Below are 21,132 nucleotides of genomic sequence, written 5' to 3'. Positions count from 1 at the left end.
GGGCATTTTCAAAGACTGATGGTGACAGAGTTTAAGCGCACATTCTTCCCACCGCCTGGAAGTCCGGGAACCCATGGCCGATAGCCTCCCCAAGGACACTTAACGCAGTTTCGAAGTGTCAGGGAAGCCCAAGCATAACTAACTGGCTGCATAACCACGCACGGCTAGAATGCAAGATGAGACACTGTGATCGAGTACAACTCGGTTTATCTTTTCACTGATAATGTTTATTGGTAACCTGAAAACGTGTACAAGTTAAAACACGAATGCGCCATATGATTTACTTCCAGCATTTTATGAAAAAAAAAAACCAAACAAACCCAAGTTTACTGTTCTAGGCCTGGACTGGGTGTAGATTTCCAATTTTTTAAACTTTCAAAGGGCATGCCAGTGTATGAAATAACTCTTCTTTTTTGAATTGCCATAAGTAAAGGTTAAGAAGGCTAAAGCAAAAATGTGGGTATGAATTATAATGAGAACAAATGCGTGTCTGGAAACAAGGCCACATAAGTCTGGCCGGCGCCCTTGGCCATTTCAAGGTTTAGCTTTCAAAACAAAGTGTTAGTAACTACTTCCCGCCGTGCTGTCATCCACACCCACGTGTCCTCGTGTAAGGTGGATGCCCGAGGTTTGGCATTTCCGAGTGCACCGAAATGGGTGCTGGCGTAAGGAAAACATTTCCTGGGATGAATGAACCGGGTCAAAAATGAAAAGGCTGGAAGTTTGCATTTGACCTCAGCACACATCTCCAGGTAAAACTGACTAAAAGCCCCGTCCAGAAGTCTTCGTGGATATTTTCATTGTATCCGTGTATTTTAAATGTCTACGAGAACTGAAGCCTCTTAATTCCCGTCAACATATTTCAGACATTTTGCTTAAGGATTTCTCTTTTGACACTCTCAAGACAAAATTTAAATGCAAAACAAGTTTTCCCTAGAAAGCATTTTTAGTGCAATGAATGTGCACGTTTGAATTTTCAGAGCGTATGGAGCCCACTCTTCTCTTGATAATCTTCATAGAAGCGTCTCAGTGACTCAGGAATTCTGGGTGTCACAGTGCTCAAGGACTGAGTAAAATGTCTTCTCATGATGCAGTTGGCTTGAATGTCTTCCTCCAGGGCCAGAAGAGCGGCCTCTCTGCAGACAGCTATGATCTGATGGGAGACAGAAAACAATCGATGATGTTTTTGCACCTTGCTAAACTCTACCTGCAAGAGTTATTCCACTTAAATTTTCAAAAGGATAAGAAGTAATCACTGTCATCCCCAAAGCACACACTGAGTACGCAGAAGCGGGAGCAGTGAGATTTATTTACAACCGCTGAGGGTGGAGCAGATGCGCAGGAGGCAAAGCTGTGGGTGCGCAGTGCGGTGGGGGCAGGGCAGGGGGACCAGGTGATGGGGGTTCGCTGCGGCAGAGCGACAGCGACTCCGGCCGCTCGGCACACCCCTCCCAGCACAGAATTCCACATCCCTTTCAAACTCTGCTGTACCTCCTACACGTAAAAGCATTTCTTTCTGTGCACCTCTTTAATTAGTCCTTAAATTGGGGGACTATCAGATCGAGCTGTCTCTTTTCTGGGGGGCTGCGCTAGAACAGAGCCGTGAACGCTGTTGACTCGGCAGGGGGAGCAGAGAGGAAGGGAGAGCGCGGCGGGGATGGCAGGCGGGAGGCCGGACGGGTGGCAGGTTCAAGTCTTGAAGCCCGAAATGTGTTTTGAAGCTCCCTGGACTGCAGGCGGCGGAAGCGGGCCGATGCCGGCGTCATTCTAAAGACACATGTCCGTGGTGAAAAGAGCTCGTGGGGTGAAAGGCGATATTGTGATTTTCGGGGCAACAGGGAAAACAGTGATTGATGCTGCCCGCGCCCTGGCAGCGGTAAATGAAAGCGCCGGCTGAAGCGCGTCTGTCCAGCCATTCAGCATATTTTCTCTGTTTGTTCACTTACTGAAAAGAGTCCCTCTGCTTACGCCGGGCTAATGGCTGCCAAGCAGTTCAGTAGCTTTTTAGGGGATTTAGCAGCACGTTTAGGGAGCTTTCAAAAAAAACATGCATAGATTTAGACGGCTTTGTCAAATCACGACAATGTAACCCTTGGTTCTGGGCTGCGCTAATGAGCGCCCAGGGCGACCATCGCGGTCATGCATGTTAATGCTTTTCCCCAAAGGTGGCTACCACTCGAAGGCAGAAACAAAACTTCGGGGATTAGCAAAACGGCTTCATCGCACTCTCTGGTGCAGAGAGAGTTATTCTGAAGACAAGATGCGATCATTAATAAGCACGGTAAAGCGCGTGAAATGCCCGGCCCGGTCAACTGGTGACCCCAGGATCGTCTGTGTTCTACAGTGACCCTGGGGACCCCCGAGGCTGAGGCGAAGGGCCGAATGGGGACGCTCAGCCCCTCCTCCCTCCCATCGGCCACGGCTTCAAACTGTCGCACAGAGGACGGGCGTGGGAGGCTAGGAAGTCTGGGGCAGACTCCGAAGGGGCGGTGAGGGCGCTCTGGCTCCCTCCGCGGGCTCAGGGGCGCAGGGCGGTCACCACGGGGCCAGGGCCGAGTCCCGCACATTCTGTCACTGAGCCGTACCTCCCTCCTGGCACCAGCGCGTCACGGCTGTGAACAGAGTCCTTGCCATGTGGGCCAGTGCCGCCCGGTCTGCTACGACGCAGTGACAGGCTGACGGGTCTGTGCGATGTATGACAGGGACCCGCACATGCAGTGGCCAGCTGGGCTGCCGAAGGGGGCGGGGGCGCGGGCGGCTGGGTTGGTTGAGAAAAGCAGAGGTGAGCGCGAGGCCGCCAGGAGCCTCTCCCAGCTCCCGGTCCCACAGGGCTGGATGGCAGGCGGTGACATTGCCGCGGGGGCAGGGGCGTGACCCGCCGGCCCAGCAGGTTTCGTCTCTCAACGCACTGTCACCAGACCGGGAGGAGGAGGAACGACTGTGCTGCTGTCATCGCCGGGACCTCCGGCAGACTGGCATGGCACGGGAGGGAAGTGGAGGTCGTGGGGAGTGACAAGCCACTGAGGCCTCAGAGGCTGTCCTTGGGCTCAGCTCCCCTGAGCAATTCCTTTCTGCAGGTCAACTTTTCTTCCTTCATATCTGCATCTAGAGAGTTTTCTCTAAGCTATAAATGGCGTTTTGCCCTCTGTGGTGGCTTCCATGGCTGCGACAGAGGGGGCATTGGTGAGACGTCAGAACAGTCACAGCCACCTAAAAGCTGGATGTTGGTAGCCTGGGGCCTCTCGTATACGTTGACATTTGCCCGTAATTCCCCGACTATGCTTAGTACCGGCCTGCGCCTGAATGGACAATTCCACCCGATGTGGAGAACTATGAACTTGTGGGATACAGAACACCTGGACGGCTCTGGCTGGCGCACTGAGAAATGTTCGCATTGGACAGAGACGGCCTTTAGAAGCGCCGAGAACGAAGACAAGGGCGAGTCGGCTGAGTACTGGCACTCCAGGGCCCCGGTGAAGGCGGCTTCCTGTGTCCGCAGCTCTGCACCTCTAGGGTGGCAGAAGCGCTGCCTGAGCCCAGCTCTTGCCTCGATACACGTCATCCTGTTTCTTTTTAGTTACAAAGACGCCCTGAAGAACCAGTCGAGTAGACGATCCTTCCTCCTACTTTGTTTACTTATCGTATTTGCTTGAAAACATACGACCAGTAACTGAGAGAGGAGACACTACTACTGACTGATTGACCAGCCACTCGTCCCCGCGTCCGTGGCTACTGACCAGCCACTCTGTGCAACTAGGTGAGGCCAGGTGCAGGACCCAGCGACGGCCAACACTCGTGTCCACCTTGTGGTGCTCCCACGCCAGGAGGGAGGGACGGCGGCTAAGGCCGAGTGTGGCACGGTATCAGAGGGACTCTGAGCGGTGCGAAAGGACAGGCTGTGGCGTGGAGAGAAGGAAGAATTAGTTCCCTGACCGAAGAGGGAAGGACAGAACGTAGATATGCGTGCGGGAAAGGACAGGGTACCTGAGCAGAAGGAACGGAGTGATTCCAGGGATTATACAGAGCTCGCCTCAGTAGCCAAAACTAGAAATTGAAAAGAAGAAGATAATTCTATCACTTAAACGTCACTAAAAATAACAGCAAAAGAGGTACCGATAGTTTTCCGCAGTCATGTGGACCACGATGGCGGGGAGGGCTAGTCGATGACAGTCGTCTCCCAAGCTCCAAACTCAATTCACAAGCAGCTGATGCATCAGCAGCTGACAGAACACAATTCTTAAAAGTTCCTTTGTCTTCATTTTCCCTCATGAAAGGCTTCTTAGTTCAAATTCCAAAGGGAAAAGCATTCATTGCATTACCGGTTCTTCGCTCCTGACCCAAAGATGATGACAGGTGTGAAAACAGAAAGATTCTCAGGAGGCCCGACTCCCGATGGCCAGTCTGTTTGCACTGGGGTCGCACAGTCTGGTGTGCGTCCCAAGGCGCCGCGTTTCCTAAGAAAAGTGCAGCTCTCTGCTGTCCCTGTGGCCCGCCCGCCAGCATCCCTTGCGAGATACACTGTCATTAGAGGCAAGTATTTCTGATCGAATAAGGGTACATACTCTGCTTCCCACTATGCACGCTGGAACTCTGAAGGTTTTGTGCAGCCTGGCAGTGACGATCTGCCTAGTTTTCTTTAACCTGGTGTTGCCCACAGACGCCCCTCTTCGCCGTTTTTGGCAGGACACCTATAAATGGCCATCTTGAGGGCTGCTGGGGACCCTCAGCACACTCTCTGGAAGGTGCGAACCCACACCAAAAACCTCGATCGAGACACGAGGTGGCCTATCTTGTTTCCTTTGCCCCCCCTATTCCAGAACAGAGAGAAAAGGGAACGGGCCGAGTGGGCTGAGCAGGAGACCGGAGGCTCGGGCTGCTTACAGGGGTCAAAGGGCAGCAGCGGCGCACACCTGTGCTTGGCGGCGTGAACAGCTGATACACACTTGCTGAATTGAACTGAACGGTTCCTTAACTATAAACGAGTTCGCAAAAAATGCACGTTATACGCATTTTCCTCATATTCGGCTGATGCCCTGGAATATTTTCACTTAACCCAGACTTTGTCAGTTATACTGAAGCATCTGGAATGATAAAGTCAGTAACAAAAACTGCTTAACAGTTTCGGTCTGGGCACGATTTTGAATCCAGTCCGTTCCTTAGAAGTAATGAAAATAAGAACTTTTAGCAGGAATACAAGTAGGCTGGTGTTATTTTGAGGGATGTTTCTTTAGGTTACAAAATTTTTTACTCAGGGTCATGAACATTTTTTGCTCTGTTGTCCCGGGGGAAAAAAACTACACTGTAACTGAGAAAGATTCCTGAAAACTTCCCAACAATGCAGTAATAGATACTGGTGTAGAGGACGGAGGCGGAAGCTTTGTGCAAACGGTGATCTTTCGCCTTACGTGATGACAGTAATCTGGCATCGATTAATGGCGGAGGGATTATTTTTCTGAATTGAGCACTGGAAAGGTGAGGTCTTCTCGTAAACCTGCCAATACATCTCTCTACTTGGGAGTGAATACCACAGACACTGAGAAAAGGGCCTTCTACTTAAACCAGGGCCTTCTGAGCGCTCTCTAAAGCGTGCAGGAACTCTCAGGACCTCAGTGTACGTATCTGTATCTCTGCGGTGCACACGGGGACAGGATGGCACAGCATCCTGCTAGAATCACATTAAAAACAGACGGCGTCGGGGCTCCTCTGGAGATGGGGCAATGCGTCCCACGAGGACACAGAAGAACCTTGCTGAGAAGACGTGCAGATGACCAAAGTCGAACCACAAACTGTCTGGAATGCTACACGGACCCGTTCGGAAAGAGAACTCTGGCACCTGAGAACCTCAGCTCCTTGCAGGACAAGGGTTCGGGAGCCCTTTCCCTGACCCCCTTCCCCATCTTGTCCTCTTCCTCCACAGGCTGTAGAGGCAAAACGTTCTGCCTGACTCTGTAAAGCTGAGTGTGTATTCTGTGCTCTTTTCCAGTTTTGTCTAACAAATTGACATCCGAAACTTTTAAAAAATATATATTCCTTGCTGCAAAGGTGAAAATATCCGGGGAAATGACAGAAGGTGACAGAAGACCAGAAGAGCAGGCTCGAGGTCTCGCTGTCAGAGGCAGACGAAAGACATGCTGTTTCCGTGGGCATGGCACCCGTTTATTTGGTGCCAATGTGTCACGAATTCCCTTTCCATTTGCTCAGCAGTAATAACAGATCGGGTATCTGAAAAATGAACAGGCCGGAACTCTCTATGTGAAAGGTTTAGGCACATTTGAGGTAAGTTCCTACAAGGCAGGAAAAGATTTTTCATGAAAATGTTTAGAAATCCTCCAAACAGAGTCACCAAAGGAAAGAGTCAGTGATCGCTTTCAAATGCAGGAGAAAGTTAAGTGGGCACGGAAGGCACTGGAGACAGAGGAGGAATTTGCAGGCCCTGGTGGCCCCTGAAAAAGCGGAGCCTGCGGAACAATGCGCAGCCTGGGCTTGGGGACAACGGCCCTTGGGAGGGGCGTGGGGCAGCGACTTCCCAGGAGGAGCAGGCTCTTGACCATTGAACCTTGGGAAATCTAATTACCTCACTTTAAATGCGAAAGGGCAAAAGAGGCAATTGTGCCGATTCTGAATGGCCGAAGAGGAACAATGTCTTAGTTCACTGTGGGGGAAAAAAAAAAAACAAAAATCTCTACACACAGCCCAGGTCTTCCCCGTCCAGGGGACAAGAGGAGTTGACACAGGTGGGGCAGCTCAGTGGGGCAGCTCAGTAGGACAGAAGCGGGCGACCGCCCAAAAGAAAACCTGCGGGCAGTGATCATTTTTTAAAACCAGAAAGGATGAAGACCAGCAGTCAAGGCCAAAGCTGTTTACCGAATACTGATCGACAGGCCGGCCCCCCACCCCTGTGGGGGGCGGGGTCTGGGGTGTCCAGCCCGGGATCCTCCGTGTCATCGTGGGGCGCCCTCCCCTGCGCTGAGCGCGCGGCCCCAGATGGGGGCGGGGATGGGGAGGGGAGGAAGAGGAAGGGCTGGCGTCCTGGGGGCCGCCGAGCCCACCGGCGGCCGGGCTGCCCGCGCCCCTGCTGCTGGCGGAAGAAAGCGCCGTCCGGCCAGGCCCACATGCGCTTCTCAGCTCCTTTGAATTTCAAGTGCACTAAAAGCTTTAAAGAAGCCACCAAAAGGAACGGCTGAGGGCCTGACAAAGTCTTAGGTGCTTGCGAGGCAGGGCTTTGTTAACGGCGGCTGGCGCCTGGACACCTGTGACTGCAGCTGGCGCTGACGTCGTGTGCCGCCCTCCCCGGCTCGCCCCGCTTTCACTGCCCCAGGCCGGACCTGCCCCCACCCCCGCCCCCACCCCCAGTGGCGGGGATCAGCCCCGTGAGCGCGCCCCGCTGTTTGCTAACGGCCCGCACTGCAGGTGCTTCCAGGAGGCAGCGACCTGGGACATTACGGCCCCGGGGACTGTTCTCCGGCCCCACAGAGCCCTGCTCCACGCTGGCTGAGTAGCCGGGCACCAAGGATGTGACCGACGGCAGCGCAGCAGGCTCCGGCCACAGGGCAGCAGACGTCACAGGCGCGGACGCCACGGTGCCCCAAGCTGCCAGGGAAGCAGCTCCAAGAGAAAGACGCCGGAGAAGCCAACGGCCCTTATTTAAAGTCCTTTAGAACGCCACCTCACCGTGAGGATTCGGGAGGGCAAATTTCAAATTTAAGAAAGCACCGAGTATTGCTCTTGGGTTACTCAGGTTCCTTGGATCGTCCGCCACTAAGCTTTATGATGATGAACAACCCGGGATTCTGTTAAAGTCACACCATCTAGAATGCCATGCCTAGCACTGACTCAAAAGAAAGTAAGAATTTCTGTAAAGACACATTCAAACCCTAATGACATTAAAGAGGGGGAAAAACTCCTGGTTGGTAATTTAGTTACTTAAATATATAATATATATTTTTACATATAGCTGAAGAATATGCACATCTTGTGCACAGCCTTTCGTTACCTGCATAAAGAAACCCGTAATAGTTTTTGCTTTTTTAAAATCCACAAATGAGTCGATCATTCCACAGAGCTCTGGGGCTGAAAAGATGTGGAGTGTTTATTCTTATTTTTTCTGCAGCCATCTGCACCTGTGGGAATTTCAAATGTTTCTAACCACAATAAGATAGAACGGAATACTTTTAGTTTTGAAAAGACAACACCGACTGGCTCCGGAACGGGGAGGATGGGAGCCCGCGGCCGGGAAGGAGAGGGACGAGAGAGAGGGCGATCGGATGCTGGGGCCCCCTCCAGCCACTCATTCATCAATCCGTATGCGCACCCACTCATTCATTCATCAATCCGTATGCGCACCCACTCATTCATTCATCAATCCGTATGCGCACCCACTCATTCATTCATCAATCCGTATGCGCACCCACTCATTCATTCATCAATCCGTATGCGCACCCACTCATTCATTCATCAATCCGTATGCGCACCCACTCATTCATTCATCAATCCGTATGCGCACCCACTCATTCATTCATCAATCCGTATGCGCACCCACTCATTCATTCATCAATCCGTATGCGCACCCACGCGGTGCAGGCCCTGGGGAGAGCAGCTGGGAGGAAAACAAGTCGCTTGCATGGAACGGGGAGCAGCTCTGGCTCATCTACTTTTCAGGGTTCAGTGTGAACACTTGGCTGGCGGCATCGCCCAAGCCCCCCAATTCCTCCGGCCCCGTTCCCACCTTGTTGCTTTAGGGCCACTTGTTTTGTGTCTGGAAGGAGCTCGTACTATTTTGTCATATTACAGTGGTCAGGATATAGGATTATTTGTGGTAAATGTCTATTTCCTCACTAGACTAGAAGTTCCATGAAGGCCTTCCAGCCGTAGCCTTGGCGTCCTCCCCAAATGGACCAGGTCCTTGACCTTTGGAAGTCTACGAAACAGTCTGCTGCTGAGGTCACCTATGAACACAGATATAAACTAGTTTTTACCTTTTTAAAACACACACTCACACACACCACTCATTCGCAGACGTGGCGTGAGTCTAAGCACTGTGTAGAGCACACCTGACCATCAGGGGAGAGCTCCGGAGCCCGGCATTTATGAATCTTTTAAAATTAACTGAGCTGTTAAGATCTCATCACTCTGGCAGCAACCCAGCATAGCTGTGCCTTTAACAAAAGAATTCTGTAATAAAACGAGATTTTACATGCTGAAACGAAATATTTTAAAACATCTTTCTGCCGAATGCTCATTTTAGTAATATCTGTGGAATTTAAAACCTCCACACGTACACACAAATGTTCCCATGGAAGATTATGCTAAGTTTCGGGTTAACCTCAGAACTGTTAAATTTTTGTATCAATCTTTTAACGAACACTTCTGATTATCTTCTTCAAGAAGAGGCCCAGGTTCTGAAAAGCCCCTACGGCTCTGTGCTCTGCCGCGCCGTAAGGAGCAAGGCGCGGCCGGGCTTTACACAGAGGGCGCCCGGGGTCCCCACGCTGCCTCGCCAACGTCTGAGCGAGGTGGGCCAGCTCCCCCAGAACAAGGTGGGCCGACCCCCTAGACTAGCGCTCGTCTGCTGTGCACTGGGGCTCGGCTGCTGGGGCCAGGAGCCCGACGTGAACTAGAAGGGGTGACTTATTACGGGGCCAGGCCTGGGTCCGACAGGACCTCGGACCGGAGTGTGGCGGGGCCTCGGAGGCCTGGGGCCGGGGACTGGACGCTTGCAGGGGTCTCCATGTCCCTCTCTGCTTCTCCCTGTACCTCAGCTTACTCCTCTCTCACCACGGAATGTTGTTCCCACACAGTGGAAAACATGGCCATGCAGCTTCTGTGTTTTGTAACTTAGTGCTTTTGTCCCCAGAAAGTCCTCATTTTCTCAGTTCCAGTAACCACAGAGCCTCTCAATGGCCTGTGGTGGCTGCTGTGGCTGGGACAGGCTGCTCTGATGGGGCCAACTGAGGCAGGTCATTTCCTCTGCACCAAGACAACAGTGTGTGTGTTGTGTCACACCGTGATGACGTGGCACCTCTAGTCTTCTGGGGGGCGGTGAGACCCCGGGGAGGGAGGAGAGGTGTTGGCTGGCCGAGGGAATGAGAGAGCGGATGCAAAGGGAACCCTGATCCTTCTCTGTGTACGTATAAGCTCGCGTTGCTTCCACACTGCTTCCTCTCAAATGCTGTCTTGGCAACACGTTACTTCAGAACGTTCTGTTGAAAAGGTGCCACTTTGGGACCTGTGCCCAGTGGTGCAGGTGCCCTGCTCCCTGCCAGTCACACTTCCAGCATGTGGCCAGCTGTTTCTAGCTGCCATCTTCTTGGGCTGTGTGTCCCATCAGGGGTCCAGATCCCATTCTGTCCTGCGTAAATGACATCCAGGCCACAGGAATCATCCAAATAGGATAAAGATGGAAAGTCTGAAAGGCCACCGGTCAGCTTCTTTGGAACTGAATATAGAGTCTATAGGAGAAATTAAAGCTATTCTTTCTGGATGATTCCCATCCAGGTCATGGTTAAAGTCTGAAATTATCTTTGTGTCCCGTCCATTTTTTCTTGGTAAGTGGAGAAGTCCCGATGAGCATCAGAAGAGAAAGCATAGAAAAACTCAATTCTTTTGTTTGGGGGAAGGGTCATGAATAGTTAATAGAATGCAAAGCTCGGGTCTGGAGATGTTTAGTTTGGAAGTTTGTGGAAATTTTATTTGGAGACAGTCCCTAAATGCAATTAAAATTGTGCGCGTAACTGGGAACGTGCGTTGGCCGGGCTTGAGGAGGGGCCGACCGAAGCGGACGGCACTGTGAGCGTGGAGACGCGACTCAATCTTACAGTCGAAGTGTCGTTCACAACAGCTCCAGCCCTTGTGCAAACCTGCCCAATCCTCACTCCTGAGAACGGAGCACAGAGGGGAGAGATGAGATCGAAATCCTTCGTGAACATTTAAGGAAGAATATTCTTTCCCCCACCTGACTTACACTGCTCTCTACTAGGGAAAAGTCAAACGTAGACAACGGTAGAATGACGTACAGTGAACTCTCATTCACCTGCTACCTGCGCCAACAGCGATCAACTCACTGCCAACCTGGTTTCGCCCGTCCTCTAACCTCGCCCCAGCACGGCGGTGAAGTTTTCAAAGCGAATCCCAGCACCGTAGTATTTAATCCATAAACATTTCAGCATATACCACTAAATGAATGCTTTTTTGAAAAAAGCATAACAATGTTATTCCACATTAAGAATAGTAACGATTTCTTAACATTATCAATACTTAGTTTTAAAAATCTGCCAATTATTCATAAATATATTTTGCAATTTATTCAAACTGGGATCAAAACAAGATCTACATGTTAAGTTTAGGTCTTATTAATGCATTAATTTATTAATATTAATAACACGTATTAATTATCTCATATCTAGAGGATATCGCCCCCTCTTTTCCCTCGCAATTGATGTTGCAGAAACTGGGTCCCATGTCCATACAGTGTCCCACGTGCGCCATTTTCCTGACTACGTCCCTGTGGTAGGACTTCGCGTGTTCCTGCTGTAGTCCCTGAAAACTCGTAATACGATCTAGAGGCTTGAGCCGATTCAGGTTGAATTTTTGGAGCAAATTCTTCATAGGTGATGTGCAGATGCACACAGCACCTGGCTGCCCCTCTTCACGGCATCTTAGTCACTTACAATCGCCCAAGTCCTTTACTTCTTTAAGGGCTGCAGCACGGTGCCGTCCTATTTGTCATCCCTTCTTCCTTACTGGCTGTGATACACCTATGGGAAGCTCCCCGCGCACTCCTGCGCGATTCTAGATGAGTGTGGGCAGGCTGGTCACACTTTCCTCTGCCTCCTCGCCTCACCATTCACCTAGAAATCACTGCTCAGGTATGCAGAGCGATCTGGATGGCTGTGCAGCTTATTTATTGACGTCGGGCCTCTACCCGGCTCCCAGTGACGGACATTAGGGCGGTTTCCAGTCTTTCGTTCTAAGATTCATTCTTATGTCAGTCCAAGTCTAAAGACAGTCACATAGGACAAAAGTCAAATTCCAGCAAAGAAGGAGGGAGCTGGAGAGAGGCTCCTGTGCACGTGGCGCGGTACAGTTGTGGAATCTCGCCTTCCAGCCAGCGGACGCTCGAAATTTTAGAAAAGGTGAGTCTTAAATATCGTATTTTCTGGCTCCTTTACTTGCCTCTGTTCTTCCCATTTTTCACGCTGTTCTGCTCCAAACCGCCGTCCAAGGCCACCAGCCTCCGCCAGCTCTAGTCACAGCTCAAGCCCTGCACATCTCCAAGTGGCTTCGTGCCACAGAGGGGCCTGGCTGTCCTCCACGGCCCGGCTGCCGGAGCTGACTCGCCCTTGGTCACTGACGCTGGTCATCAGCACTGCCACCAGCACTGTCGTAATGGCAAAGGTGGCAGCGTGCTCAGGGGGCTGGTAGTGCGACTAAGGTCAGCTCGGACTGGGCTCCTCAGCTGTCAGGAACAGCGGTCCTGGGCTCGGGAGGCGACAGCGGGAAACGGCAGAGGAGGACGCATTCATCCTGGCGACTCAGACCAGGGTGGTTTCCTACACCAGTTTTTCATGTCCGCGGTAAGGTGCGAGGACTAACTAGCTTCTAAGTCTCAGAGGATCACACACTGACATGTCACAGGCACTTCCAACGTACACACACTATTCTTGGCTCACGGATTTGGTCTTTACCTGTCCCCTCTCAAAAAATGAATCTACTCTCCGGTCTTCAAACACCACTGCATGCAAATGCCTGCGGGGCATTCGGCTTCCGCTCGGGCATCCCTCTGGGCACCTGCGACCTAGTGTCCAACACCGAAGCGGCCATCTCGATCTGCAAGCTGCCCGCCTCACTAACTCGTTTTCAGGTCTTCCAGGCTTAAACCCCTAGCAACGCATCCCTCCTTCTTTGCCCCATACCACTTCATTTGACCAAGTCTCCTGCTCTAAATATTGATTTTCCTGGAGTCATGTGAAAACTCAGAAAGAAGGATCCTACCCACAGGGGGCTAATGAAAGGGGAAAGTCAGGTGAAAGGGAGTCTCTGGTGGCTGTGCTTTGTCCTTGGCTGCATCCAGATAAACCCTGCTGGCGTGCCGCTCAAATGTAAAGATGTGGTAGAAACACTGAATATGTGCAAAAAACCAACCAAACAAAAAACAAGCCCAGGAGAACAAAGACCCCAAAGCCAGGACAAATGATCCCTGATTAACAAATGAAGCTGATGACAATAGCCTCTTAGGAGAGGTGATCAGATGTGAGGGGCTCACATCGCAGCCCGCAGAAAGCCTGAGAGTCAGACGGGGCGACGGTGAGGGAGCACCCCAACCTTCGTCCCCCACAGGCGCTCGTGTCCGTCTCATCTCGCGAGGCTCTAGAAAGCAGAGCCAGGACCAAGGCTGCAGGAGGCAGTTCTAGTAAAGAAAATAATACGTAAATAATTTAGAAGCTGGCCAAACATGGAGCTAGCTCTAGGGATAGTGAGTAAATGCCCATATGATAAGGATATTGGGGATCTTATTCCAGCACTGGAAAGAAAGTTTGCTTACATGGCAGAAAAGGACTTCCAGTCCGTCACCGCCATCAGACCTGCCCCCCGCCCCGCACACGCGACTTCCTTCCTGCTTCAGTGGGCTGACTGGGCTCCTAAGACCCGTCCCATTTATGCACTGGATTCCATTTCCAGTTCCCTAAGTCACGATTTGCCACTGTAATTGTCCCCCACATAGAAACGATTTTTCCCACCACATAAAATATGTCGTACTTTCTCATCTTAAAAACACGATCCCTCCCTGTCATCCGCCTGTCCCCAGCAAGAGCCCCTGGCGAGCTGCCCTCACCTGCCACCCTCCACCTCCTCCCCTCGAACCTCACTCAAACCCACCGGGCCTTCCAAGCCTCCGCCAAACGGCTCTGTCAGGATGATGATCCAACGGTCAGTCCTCTGTTCTCGCTTTGCCTGACCGGCACCTGGCACCGGTCAGCCCTCCCGCCTTCCCCAGTTGGAGAGAACACCCCACTCTCTCTTCAGTCCAGCTACGCTGGCTTCCTGGCTGCTCTGAAACATGAAAGGCTCGGCTGTGTTCGGAGCATTCGTACTTGTTGTTCCCTCTTCTGGAATGTTCTTCCCTCGGATAAGCGCCTGCATGGCTCGCTCACCTCAGGTCTTCACTCAGATGTCACTTTTTCCTAGAGGTTTTCCCTGGCCCCCTTCCTGAAACCTGCGGCCTCCTCCCCACGACCCTGTCTTCCCTCCCTGCTTTACCCCCGCCCCCCAACATTGCCATCACGCTGTGACTTATTTTGTTGACGGTCTGTTTGCTCTGACAAACACGAAGCCCCACAAAGGTCCAGATTTTCGTTTATCCTGTTCGTTAATGCACAGGGTGCCTCGACCCGTACCTGGCTCAGAGCAGGTGGCTCAATAAACACACGCTGAATGAGTGAATGAGAACAATGCCGGAAGAAGGGGACACAGGGAGAATAAGGTCTGACGTTTGACTCGTGTCAACCAAACTTGGGGCTTCAGCCCTAATCGTCTGGTTTTGGAGCAAATGTGGAAGGCACGCCTCGGAGCAGGTGCTGTGCTTAACGTCACCATTGTGCATGGTGCTCAGATAGACTGCGAAGACCTGTAAGAGCTAAAACACGGCTCCCCCAGACTGCAGGGCTGCACCCGGACGCTCGGGAGCTGGGAGCGCGCTCTTGACAGACACTCCGAACGGGGCTGCACTAAGTGCCCAGCGACCGAACGAAAACCGTGCAGAGCAGCGGAGATCAGAGCGAAATGGACCGTTAGATAAAGCTCTCAGCGGCGACACTATGTTCTGTTTCAGAGTGGCTGCGAACCATCCCTGGAAGTATTCGGAGTGTGAATTCGGTCTGTCTTGGGCCACCCGTCCCTCTCCTGACCCCATCACTACTCTGAGCACAATCACCCAGGGCTCACCACAGAGGTGACCCTAACTCGGGGAGCACAGCTGCTCCTCCAAAGGCTTTCTGACCACGGTACGCCCGGCCAGGGCGTGCTCAGTGACGGTGCCGCTGCTTTTGACAGCGCCCGTGTGCATTTATTTATACCGCGTTCCCCAGGCCCCGTGACGCCCCTGGCTGCAGCCGCCCCGCCTCCCGTCACAGAAGTCCAGGTCAGAGAACAACTCTTTCTCCGCTTTCTCTTCAAAAACCATCAGCAGAACCTCATCTATACTCCTGGTCCTCAGAACGACAAACGAAGCAGTTACAGGTTACAGTAACTAGGATAAAGCGTGATTTGTGAAGAAGTGACATTTCAGAGAAGCAGAAAATCTGCTTTCCAAAAATACGTTCAGAGATGGAAAAGATTCTTGTGAGGAAAGACATTTTGTAAAAAAAAAAAAAAAGAATCTAGTTATTTAAGCCAAAAAAACTTTACAGTGGGCTTTGATTTTACACCCTAGAAAGTATAAAAGCAAAAGACAGACACATGTTAATAGAAGAACTTCAAGTATACGGTAACTTATTTTCATATTTTAAATATAATACTGATAACTTTTATGTATATAATACGAAGTTTTTTTTTCAAAAATAGGCATTACTTTAGACTAGATTTAAATATATAGGTCCTGAAGTCTTTAAGGAATTAAAATGTAGTAACTCTAAAGGTTACTTTCAAGATTCGGTGTGACAAAATATAAAAACGATGACTTTTTAGTGTGCTACTATTTGATAGAAGTACAAAGATACAGCAAGGAACGTACCGGCTCTCAATCGTGAGAACACTGAGAAGCCAGTATTTCTTTCATGGGAGGAGAAGGGCTCCTCTACCCCAGGACGCTCACTGGGAAAACCTGGGGACAAGCCGTGCTCTGTGCTCTTGGGAGCAGGGGATCAAGGGGCAACCTCCAGGGCCCTGGACTTCACGGGGGCAGTGAGGCAGCTACGCGAAAGCCTATTTAGAAAGCAAAGTGACGGACCTGACACACGAGAAACAAAATGTGGGGGTGGAGAGTAGCGCTGATGACGATGACAAGTCACTAGCACTGCCACCGCTGCCACCGCCGACGGACTCTCGGGTGATGCAGACCTCGCTCATCTAACATATCCAACAATCCAATGAAGTGACTAGACCCCCCTCCCCTACCATTTATAAATGAAGAAAGTGACATTTCAATTCTGTAAAGAATTAGGTGAATCTGCCCACATTCTGCAAACAGGAAGCGGTGGGTGCAGACGTAGAGCTGCACCCGACTCCAGTGCCTCTGTGCCGCCCCCACACCAGGCTGTCCCCACCGGAGCTCAGACGACGAGAACACGTGAGCGGGCGCTCAGGTAACACCACAGAGTAGGTCCTTCGGGAAGGAATTCTCAAGGAAAGGGAGAACGCGAAGATGGAGGCGGGCAGTGAGGCCCTCCATGTGCGGGAACATTCCAGGGCAGGGCAAGGAGGTGGCACGGCCGGGGCGGGTGGGGCGGCCGTATTCAGGGGCTCAGCAGCAGCCGCAGGCCTGGTTCCCAGACGGTGCTCCCTGCAGCACCCCCTGCTTCTCCTCGGGTCTCAGGCCCTGGAGGATGAGAAGGAACGGGCCAAGCAGGGAGAAAAGAGGCCCGAGAAATGGAACTTGGGGAACACTCCAGCTGAGCTCAACCCCAGGAGAGTCTGTGTGAGAAAAGGAAGAAGTACGGGAAACTTAGAGTCCGCATGAAAACCGGACGCGGGTTCCAGGAAGCGGGTACAAACTGTGGCAGGAAGGCAGGGAAGCTGAGGCCTGAAAGGTGGTTACTGCGCTGGAGACGGGGAAGGACCGGGAGCCATCGGCTCAGCAGGGGAGGAGGCAGAGGCCGGATGAGAAGCGAACGAGGCGGTGGGTGTGCTGGACTTGCAAGAACTTTGGTGGGAAAGAGGAGACAGGTTGTAACCTAAGAGTAACAACGATCTAAGGGAGGTTTAAAAAGAGGATGTAAAACAAGAAATGGTATTTCTAGAGTTAACGTGTAACTTCCTGAGTTTACTGCTCTAAGACTTCCAGACCGTGCTGGCATTCTTGTGCCGGCGTGCGCATGAACGTAACCGAGGAGAGACAAGCAGTGGCGGCTCAGGCAGAAACCAAAATCCTCTGTAAAACTACATTACGTTCTCCTCAAACTTGGGATCCTCCGACCATTCACTCGAACTATAGCATAACGGTTACAGGTCTTTCCTCCGACGGGCAGACAGGTGCTCCAAAATGTGGCACGGAAGTTTGCTGTATGAACGCGAGCACACAAAAGACCAACGACAGACACTAACGATGACTTCAGATCTTCTCCACTGTCACATAATTTCCCTTTGTATTCGTGTTTTATTTGCTTTACCTTAAGTCACCCCCTAATCGTGCTGACATCTACTACTGATGATTATATTAAACCTAAAAGCGTTCTAAAACAAATGAAAAATAGTCACTTCCATTCCTGAAAGTCCTGCTTCCAATTTTCAGGAGGAAATTAAATAATGTATAAATCAAATACTGGGCCCAAGCCCAGACGGCTGAACATCGTTTTGTCCTTTCAAGGCAAAGAGGAAGTGTCTGCTGTGGCAGGGACATGCCAAGAGAAATAAAGCTTAACCTCAGCCCCATGTGAAAGTGATTTTAGATAATCGGGGGTGTCTGCAAATAGGTTAAAAATGGGACCACATACTAACAGGGAACTTTTATGGAAGTTAAAAAATGCATCGAGATCTAACCCCAACCTTAAAAGCAAAATATGCTGGGAAATGGCGTGGCCTCAGAAATTCTATAAGGGAGGAGAGAGTTGACAAGTCAAAGGCAAATTCAAATATTTCCCGCTTACCATTTGCTGTGGGTTTGCTATTTGATTTCTTTGTAATTGCCAAATTCAAAATGATGTAAGTGTGTGAAGACAAGGACAGGGAGGACAGGAGAGGGAAGAGGGGGAGAGGGAGAGAGAATATGAATGTGAGTGCGTGGTAGATGCTGAAAAAGTGATTTAGATCAGGGGCCGCAGACTGACTCTGTCAAGGGCCAGACAGCAAGTCTTCGAGGCTCTGTGGGCCACACATGAATGAACGAGGTGGCTGTGTTCCAATAAAACTTTATAAACACTGACACAGACACTTCATGCGTTTTTCCTCTTCTTTTGATTTTTCCTCAATCCCTTAAAAACGCAAAACTCTTCTCAGCTCACCGGCTTTCCAAAAGCACTGAGGGATGTGCTCGGCCCGCAGGCCGTTATCGGCTGCCCCGATTTAGACAGCTGAGTCCCCTTTATGGAGATCATTCCTAAGACTCTGGATTTGACTCAAATTTGGGATTCTGGGTAAGAAAAACTGCCATTCTTTTTTTCAGTAGCAGAGCAATAAGATGGCAGTCATGGTGGAAAGCACTGATTTGAAATAAAGAGCAGATTCTCTCGCCCTATTAAAACAAGACGAGCATCTCTCTCTTCTCGCAGGATATTTACACACTAGAAATCAACGCTTCTGCGGTAAGAAACTTTGAAGCCAAATGCTATAAACCATTAGTGTGCCGCATTAGTCAGGGATCAAGAATGATTTAAAAACATCACCCCCTTTATGAGAACTTAATATTTTATAAACATCCTTGGCGGAATAATGCTAGTCTGGAATCACACGGAAGCTTCCCTCGTCGCCTCTGCAATCCGGGGAGCTGGTGACTGAGGATTGCACGGGGCATCTGACCTCGGCTTCCAGAAACAAAGGAAACGTGACAGTGCAAGGCATCTAGCTTGTCGTTTTCGTAAAGCAAAATAATTTTTATACATTAAATGTTCGTTTATACATTAAATGTATAAGTGGAACAAACAGCGACCTTCCCTTTCTGAAGTAAAAGAGAAAGTCTCGCAGAACGCCCTGGTGGGTGCCTCCCGCCCTCCCCGCGGGAAGCAGGACACCCTCCCCTTTCCCTCTCGTCGTGCCCTCCCCCCTCCCCTCCCCTCCCCCCCTCTCTTTTCCCCTCTACTTGGTTATCTGCACAAACAAAGTGCTTCTTCAGGGGACTGCCTCAGATAAACACTGACAGCGCCTGTCCCTAGGCCACAGGGGTGGCTCTGTGACCCCACCGGTCCAGACGGTTGTTCTGTAAGGTAACAATGACCCCAGGGAGCTTTGAAAAGCAACAGGCTATGTAAAAACGGCAGCAAAACAGGGCTGCCCCAGAGCTGCATTTCACGGACCGCCCAGCCTGGGACACGGGCCCCGGGCGGTGCGCGGTGACACGCAGGCTCGTTCGAGAGCACGTTCCGGTCAGGCGTGCAATCGCCCATTATAATACTGTCTGTATAAGGAAAACAATTCTTTCAGCAATGACTTGTTTTGTGGCAGTCTGCTTTACGGCACCATCACTGGGGATTCCTGCCTTAACCATCCACACGGGAGTGACCGAGGTTGGAGGACAGGGACGGCCACACCGTGAAAAGGTTGAGTGTGTAAACGGGCAGTGGCCACGGGGCCGGCTCGGCGAGCAGCCTTCTGATGTCCTGTCGCCTTCTTTTCCGGCCATCCTGCGCGTGCGTGTTTTTAACAGACTTCATTGTGGGGAGCAGTTTTAGGTTCACAGTAAGGCGGAGTGGAGCGTACAGATGCCCTCTGTCCCTACCCACAGCCAGCCTTCCCCGCTACCGACGTCTCCCACCGAGCGGGGCATGGGCTACAGCTGGGGAACCTATGTCGACACGTCGCCATGGCCCACGGCCCCGGTATACACCCGGAATACCCAGCATTCTAGGTGGTGTGCATTCTGTGCGTTTGGACAAATGTGTGGTGACAAATATCTATAACTACAGTGTTACACACAATAGTTTCCTTGCCCTAAAAATCCTGTGCTCCACCTCGTCATCCCTTCCCCTCGCTTCGATGCCTGGCAACCACTGATCTTGAAAACGCTTCCTAGTTTTGCCCTTTCCCGAAGGTCACAGGTCTGGAATCATGCAGAATGCAGTCCTTTCAGGCTGGTTTCTTGCATTCAGTAATGTGCACTTTGGTTTTCCCCGCGTCTTCTCTCGGCTCGACAGCGCGTTTCTGCTCAGCGCTGAATAACACTCCGCGGTCTGCATGGACCACAGCTGATCTGCCCAGCCATCCACTGAAGGACATCTTGGTTGCTGCCACACTTTTTGCTTTCCTTCTGATTTTAATATTTCTTCTGCTTTAAAGTCCAAGTATGTCAGAAATAGACAGGGTCTTAATTAGCAACCCGTACAATCCTCAAAGCAGGTGTGAAGCAGCTGAGGCCCGGGGGAGGGGCTGGCAGGCACTGTTCCTCTCCTTGTGCATTTGTCTGAGCCCGGCCCCCGACACCTAACACAGGCACGAGGTGCTGCTGTCCTCACTGGCTGCCTGCAGATCTGGAGATCTGCTGTTCTCTCTCGGGTTTAGGATGTTTAATCCAGGTTTAACACTCCAAATGTCGCACTCCTTCCTGCCCGCCCACCCCCCCTCCAGTATTATAAAAGAATGTGACTCACACATCGTTTAAAATTTTTTCCGGCCATTTGCTTGTTAGCATGAGAGACAAAATATTCAGGTAACAATTTAACCTTCACAATGACTCCGGAACTGCCCAAGGCCAGAGAGCCAATAAATGTCAGAGATGCGGTCCAATCTGGGCTCACCAAACTCCAGAGGCCGAGTTTTTGCCTCTCTGCTAGACTTCCAATATGCACATGTATTTTATAGATGTTTCTTCTGATTAAAGCTTTGAAATAAACTGTCTTTTTAATCAGAAATAATGTGAACTGTAAGAGAATGAATAAATTTCAGATTTCATAAAGCAATCTGCCACAAGATGCGAGGTGCCATTTATACTGTAAGAAAAATGTGGATTAAGATTTAAAACTTGAGCACATAACTCATCCTAATGTGGAAACAACTAATTTTGGGATGTACGTACCCAAGAAAAAATTCAGGGTTGTGCTGATGCATTTATCACATGCTTTATAATTTTACAGTTTCATAAATAAAAATTAAGGCGTAAGCCAATCAAGTCATTTAGCCAAGATCATAAGCTGCATAGCCACCGAACATTCCTGTCCACCCAAAGAGACGAAAATAACAAAAAATCGGTTGTAGGGTAGACAGTTTGAAAGAATAAACCAAACGGGAACAGAAAGAGGTGACCGAACGTTTCTGCAAACAATGCCTATGAGC

The 21,132-nt window shown here is 50.8% G+C and overlaps 1 protein-coding gene across 1 annotated transcript in view; it reads right to left on the bottom strand.

The window, feature by feature from the left end:
• Positions 1 to 205: 205 nt before the first annotated feature.
• SPATA5 (spermatogenesis associated 5) overlaps positions 206 to 21,132 on the bottom strand; it is a 234,734-nt gene continuing 213,807 nt past the window's right edge. The window contains exon 17 of the mRNA XM_015593907.2: positions 206 to 1,153. Coding sequence (XP_015449393.1) covers positions 977 to 1,153 — 177 coding nt within the window. The 3' untranslated portion in view covers positions 206 to 976. The remainder of the gene's footprint in view (positions 1,154 to 21,132) is intronic.

The sequence above is a fragment of the Pteropus alecto genome, unplaced genomic scaffold (genome assembly GCF_000325575.1).
Source record: "Pteropus alecto unplaced genomic scaffold, ASM32557v1 scaffold17, whole genome shotgun sequence".
Classification (NCBI taxonomy): Eukaryota; Metazoa; Chordata; class Mammalia; order Chiroptera; family Pteropodidae; genus Pteropus; species Pteropus alecto.
The sequence above is the reverse complement of the archived record's forward strand: the minus strand, read 5'-3'. Positions and strand labels throughout refer to the sequence as shown.